Source organism: Panicum virgatum, chromosome 6N (genome assembly GCF_016808335.1).
Source record: "Panicum virgatum strain AP13 chromosome 6N, P.virgatum_v5, whole genome shotgun sequence".
Lineage (NCBI taxonomy): Eukaryota > Viridiplantae > Streptophyta > Magnoliopsida > Poales > Poaceae > Panicum > Panicum virgatum.
Window position 1 is genome coordinate 47118737 of NC_053150.1, and position 6135 is coordinate 47124871.

Genomic DNA, 6135 nt, shown 5'->3' on the forward strand with positions numbered 1-6135 from the left:
CGCAGTACGGTTGTTCATACGCTGTCCGTGGAGTAGGATGGCAGCATGCATTTAGCCATTAATTATGGAGCATGCTCTAGCCACTTAATGACAGGACGGACAAGGGCACAGCAACGAGGTCGTCCAGGAGGACTAGCCCCAAAAACCGAGCTACATTAATTGAGTAACTAGTGAACTAGTGACGGAAACGCAAGGACGCCCCGTCGTCCCCAAATGGCTAAACCATACTCCGGTGAATAAGCCCGGCACGTATCATATCCAATTATTCATTGATCCACATGACGAATTTTCTTTGACGAATTCAAAAGCCATGCAGCTTAGCATTAATATCCACACACAACTTCTCATACAAGCTCTCAGCACCTCTTTAATCCTTTTGCTTCAGACACTTGTACAAACCCAAACTTTAATGGTTAAAGTTTAACCAAAGATAAATTAAAAATTAAAGACGAGGAAACCAAAGGAGGAAAGAGCACACATCTCCCCCCCCCCCCCCCCCCCCCCCCTCGCTCATTTAACTTCCTCTCTCATCACACCACAACACGGCAAACTGCCATCTATACCCAAACCTATACGACCATCCAGGTTAACCACGCAGCACGCACGTACACACTCCGTATGTGCGCCGGCACACGGGCATACCGGCATAGAAAGTTTGTTACGCGCCGTGCACGGTACACCAGTACACCACACACACCCTGTACGTAGCACGGCTGGTAACAGAGCAGTCGGACGGCCGGCTCACGTGCACTTGCCGAGCGGCCCGCCGCAGAGGCAGGTGTTGCCGCAGAACGAGTCGGCGTCGAGGTGGTCGAACGGCGGGCCGGCTGGGATGGCGCCGCACAGCCGGTTGTGGCTCAGGTCCAGGTGCCCCACGTAGGCCGCCGAGGCCAGCGACCGCGGCACGCCGCCGCTGAGCCGATTCCGGGACAGGTCCAGCAGCATGAAGTAGGAGCGCGGCGTGAACACGTCCGGCACGGCGCCATCCAGGTCGTTCCGGCTCAGGTTCAGGATCCCGAGCCCGCTGTTCCGGAGCAGGCTCGCCGGGATGCTCCCCGACAGCCGGTTCGCGCCGAGGTACAGCGAGGTGAGCACGTGGCCGGAGCCCAGCCCGTCGGGGATCGACCCGGTGAGCTGGTTCTCGGACATGTCGAGGTCGGCGAGCCGGGGCATGGACGACACCGACGCCGGGATGGGGCCCGACAGCCGGTTCCGCCTGAGCAGCGCGCGGCTGAGCATGGCGAGCTTGCCGAAGTCGGCGGGGACGCGGCCGGTGAGCTGGTTGTTGGCGAGGTCGAGGTGCTTGAGGGAGGCGAGGGTGGTGATGGAGCCCGGGATGGGGCCCGAGAGGAGGTTGTCGGCGAGGTTGAGCACGGTGAGGCGGGAGAGGCCGCCGACGGACGGCGGGATCCCGCCGGTGAGGCGGTTGCCGGGGAGCTCGAGGATGCGGAGGTAGGGGAGGTCCGTGGCGACGCAGGACGGGACGGGCCCGGAGATCTGCTTCCAGTCGGCGAGGACGAGCGACGAGAGGCGGCCGAGCCGGCACACGGCGTCGGAGATGTACCCGGACATGACGCCCGACGCCGGGCGCCCCGCGGGGGCCATCACGGCGTCCTCGGCCTCGCCGCGGAGGGAGAGGTCCGCGACGCGGCCGTCGGTGGGGTCGCAGCCCACGCCGTACCAGCCGGCGCAGCAGTCGGTGCCCGCCCACGACGAGAACACGCCCAGGCGCGCCTCCGTCAGCGCCGCGCGGATCGACAGCAGCGCGTCGCGGTCCGCCGCCGAGCACGCCGCCGCCGCCGCGGCCGGGACGAGAACGAGCACAAGCGCGGCGAGCGCGAGGAGCGCCGGGGGGACGGCCGTGCGCGCGGCGGGGGATGCCATTGCGGCGGGTCTGGCTTCGGCTCGAGTGGACGGCAGTGGCGCAGTGCTGAGTGGCGACTGTCGAGCACGTCGAGGTCGAGTGTTTAGTAGGCTGGCAGAGTGTTCAATTGACCCTTTTGCCCCCCCCCCCCCCCCCCCCCCCCCCCCCCCCACACACACACACATTTAGCGCGTTCGTTATCCTCGCTTGTTGCTTCATCAGGCGTAGTACTAGAAGCCTGCTGAGCATTTTGTTGCTTCGGATTAACGCGCCGTGAGCTCCCATGGTCAAAAGCGGCAGAGCTGGGAGATGAGGGGACCCCGGGGAGCAAGTGCGTCCGCGGGGCACGTGCGTGCAGCTCCCGGCGGCGACAAGCCTTCACCCCCTTGCCACAAGTGACAAGTGCGTGCTTCCGCAGGCGCGTCACTGTTGCAGACACGCGGCGTGGGACCGGTCGGTCAGCACGGCATGTGCATGTGCGTGGCCTTTCTCGTCGCTGTGCGTATGGATAGACGCCGCGTCGCGTCGGAGGGTGGCCGGCAGCCGGCCCGGCGGCACATCACATGGACGGGTTCGCTGCACCGGTGACCCGCCGCCTCCGTGCCCATGACGGGAACGCGCAGGGTGGCGGCCGGGGAGCTTTCGGGGGGCACACATGGTGGGTCTGCCTCTGCCCCGGCGCCGGCGGCGACACTTCCAGGCGCGGCGCGTATGGAACGGCAAGGGTAGCCGTCTAGATCAACACGTATACGGACCCTTGCGCACGAACAAGCCCGAGCTCGCTCAGAGCTGGCGCCAAAAGTGCAAGACCCGGTGGTGATGCGTGGCTGGTGAATGACCGCGAGGCGATTGCCCACGTGGCGGTGGGTGTCGTCGTCAATGCGGCGGTGGACTGGGTCAGCGTGCCGGCCCGGCGGGCCCGCCGCCGCACGTGACCCGCGGGCCCGGAGTTAAGGGTCGGCGCCCCAAGCTTCGGATGCAAGGGAGGAGTACTCAATCAATGGCCAATCAAAGTCCCATGCAGACATGCCCAGGCCCGTAGGCCCCCTACCCCCATCCAGATACGGATACGTGTCCCCTCCGTTTCGTGCGGTTTTTAAATGTCTATATTTTTTATTTCTGTTTTTTTACAAAAAATATATTTTCGATATGGAAATTTACAGAAATATACCCCGGCCGCCCAGCTGCCGGGCGGCCGGGACCTGGCCGCCCGGCAGCCGGGCGGCAGGGGCTTATCTGCAAAAAAACACGAAAAATAATTGCAGACAGGTCCCTAAGGCCGGTCGCCCGGCTGCGGGGCGGCCGGCCCCCACCGGCCGCCCGGATGCTGGGCGACCGGATCTCCCACCCTTATATAAGGGTTGGCTGGTCTCCCCACGCCTCATTTGCATCACTACAATTTCAGAAACCAAGAAAAAAGAGAGAGGGAGGGAGAGAGGCGAAGCCCTGCCTGATTTTCGAACCGGCGACTGCAGGTAACCAAAATTCTTCTACGCTTTACAAATAGCATGATTGTGTGTCCAGATATGTCGAGCAATTATTTTTGTTGTAATTATTTTTGTTGAAACAGTAGATTAGCAATCAATTTAATATCATGATTCTGTGTCCAGATATGTCGAGCAAGCTTCGTTTTCAAGTTCATTATGGTGATGGATATATTTCTCATGATGCGTATACAGTAGATCTATCAGCTTTTGAACGAAGAGAGTGCGGAATAGATAAACCCTTAGAGAGGAGTTTTGGTTCCATACGCAAATGACTTCATGAGATATTCAATGTGAATCCAAAGACTCATTTCCTAACCGACTGTGACAAATTGGGGAACTGAAGGGGATTTCTGGGAGTTGATGCTTATAGCAAACACCGAAGAATGGCGGACTTACATGCAAGCAGCTATTGACCGCGGGTGGCCTCTTGCAATGCTAATTCAGATTCACCAGAAGGCAGCCCAATTCGGTGAAGGATCAACAAGTACATCATCTCATATGAACCAAGAAGTGGAATAAGAAAATGAAGATCAGAACATGCATGTCACAGAACCTGAGCCGCAAGGTATAGCTGATCAGGTAGGAGAAAAAAGAAGATCAGAACGTGCATGTCATTCAACCTGAGCCGCAAGGTTTAGCTGATGAGGGTGAGAGGATACCTGGAATTGTGGAAGCTGTACAGAATGAAGACCAAGAGGCTCGAATGATGGAAGAATGTGGGGACTCATCAGACGATGAGGACTACCCGTTGTTAGGTGAATGGAGAGGCAAGAGTTTTGGAAATCCAGTGATACAGGATATTAGGAGTAATGAGTACGAATACAGAGAGAATGAGGTTATGCAGGGGGCAAAGTATCCTAGCATTGAAGCTGTGAAAGATGTTGTGAAGCTTTGGGCTATATCGTTGAGGAAGGAATTCAGAGTTGTGAAGTCTAGCAGCAAAGAATATGAGGTGAAGTGTGTCAATGGCGATTGTACATAGCGAGTACATGCCTACAAGAGCAAGTACAAGACACACTGTGAGTGTTGAATTGTTACACCACATACATATAGATTAACTGCTGTTGCTCAAACTCACCGTAACATCACATCCACTTTCGTTGCCAAGAAGATGTATGGGGTGATTCTGGACAAAATTGATTATGAGCCAAAATTGATAATTAGGGACATCGACGACCGTTTTCAATACAAAATCAGCTATGCAAAGGCTTGGCCGGAAAAACAAAAGGTGTTTGAGATGAGATTTGGCACATATGAGGCATCATATGATAACTTGCCTCACATGCTGTCAGCAATTGTGCAGAGAAATCCTGGAAGCGCGGCTGATACCTACATTGTACCGAGTTTAGATGGGGGACCTGGGTTTCTGCTTCGTGCTTTCTTCTGCCTTGGTGCATGTGTGAGGGCATTTATGTATTGTCTTCCTGTTCTATGTATTGCCGGCACATTCTTGCTGGTCTTCTAGCAGCAATAAGGCAACTACATGAAGGAAGTCGAGGACAGCCTCCTCTATGGCCATATGTTGTGAGTAGGTGGTGCATAAGGCATATGGGTGCAAATTTTTATGAGCGCTTCAAGAATAAGGAACTTATGAATTTGTTCAAGAGATTGTGCACTCAGAATCAGCAGCGGAAGTTTGATGCATTGTGGCAGGTGCTAGATAACATGTGCGCCGAGCTGCTAAAGGAACAGGCCTCAACCTCCAGCCGGAGACGTTTCACACAGTGGATTAAAGATGCACCTAAGGAGAAGTGGTCAATTCTATACGACACTGGTGGTCGTCGATATGGGATCGAGATAACCAACCACGCAGAGTGTTACAATATGGTAATGCGTCATGTTCGTGGATTTCCTCTTGTTGGCATAGTTGAATTCATCATATACGGATGCATAAGGTACTTCAGAGAGCGATACCAGGCAGCTGCTGTCTTACTTAATGATCCAGGTGTGGTTTTTGTAATAGGGTCACTAACTACATGAAAGAAAAGATTGAAAAGGCTCAATATCACAGAGTGGTCTCCATGGGCAGAAAGGATCAAATGTTTGAGGTTTCATGCAAGGACAGGACAGGGCAGGGTGTCCGCAGACAAAGGGTCGTTCAGGATTGCTTGATAACGCTGGAAGGCAAGGTTTTTTGCAGATGCAAGAAGCCACAGCTTCTTCACTTACCATGCTCCCATGTCATTGCAGCATGTTCAGAATCTGGGTTGGATCCTGGGGTTTTTGTTTCACAATATTACAGAAAAGAAACCGCTGTGCACACTTAGGGCCATGAGATATATGGCATAGTCAGTCTGGGATCATTCACTACACCAAATATCTCTCCAATGTACATTCCCAATCCAGATGCTAGGAGAGGGGTAGGTCGACGGTGGACACTTCGTATCCGTAACGGAATGGATGAGTCTGAGGAAGGAAAAAAGAAAAAAAGATGCAACCTGTGTGGAGCAGATGGTCACACTTACAAGAAATGCCCTAAAATGCAAGAAGATAATGCTGGTGCTGAAGTTGAACCTTCTAGAAATCCCAACGATGGATTGCCTCCGGATTTTGGAGCCCGTCGCGTCTAGATTTCGTTATGTGTGCATATGTATTTGAACCAGATGTATAGATATGTATTCCTACCTGTATGTGATAATTACATTTCGTTATATATGGATATGTATTTGCATCAGATTGTAGCATGTAATATTACGAAGGTATTTGTGTAGTAACATTTCTTGGTTGTAGTTCTAAATGTGTATGTTGGTTCAATTATATTGCTCGCTTGGGTTTTGAAAGCTT

The 6135-nt window shown here is 54.1% G+C and overlaps 1 protein-coding gene across 1 annotated transcript; it reads right to left on the reverse strand.

The window, feature by feature from the left end:
• Window positions 1-300: 300 nt before the first annotated feature.
• On the reverse strand, window positions 301-1996 carry LOC120679929 (DNA damage-repair/toleration protein DRT100-like). Its single transcript, XM_039961587.1, has one exon. The coding sequence runs from the start codon at window positions 1882-1884 to the stop codon at window positions 742-744; it is 1143 nt and encodes a 380-aa protein (XP_039817521.1). The 5' UTR covers window positions 1885-1996; the 3' UTR covers window positions 301-741.
• Between the last annotated feature and the right edge of the window lie 4139 nt (window positions 1997-6135).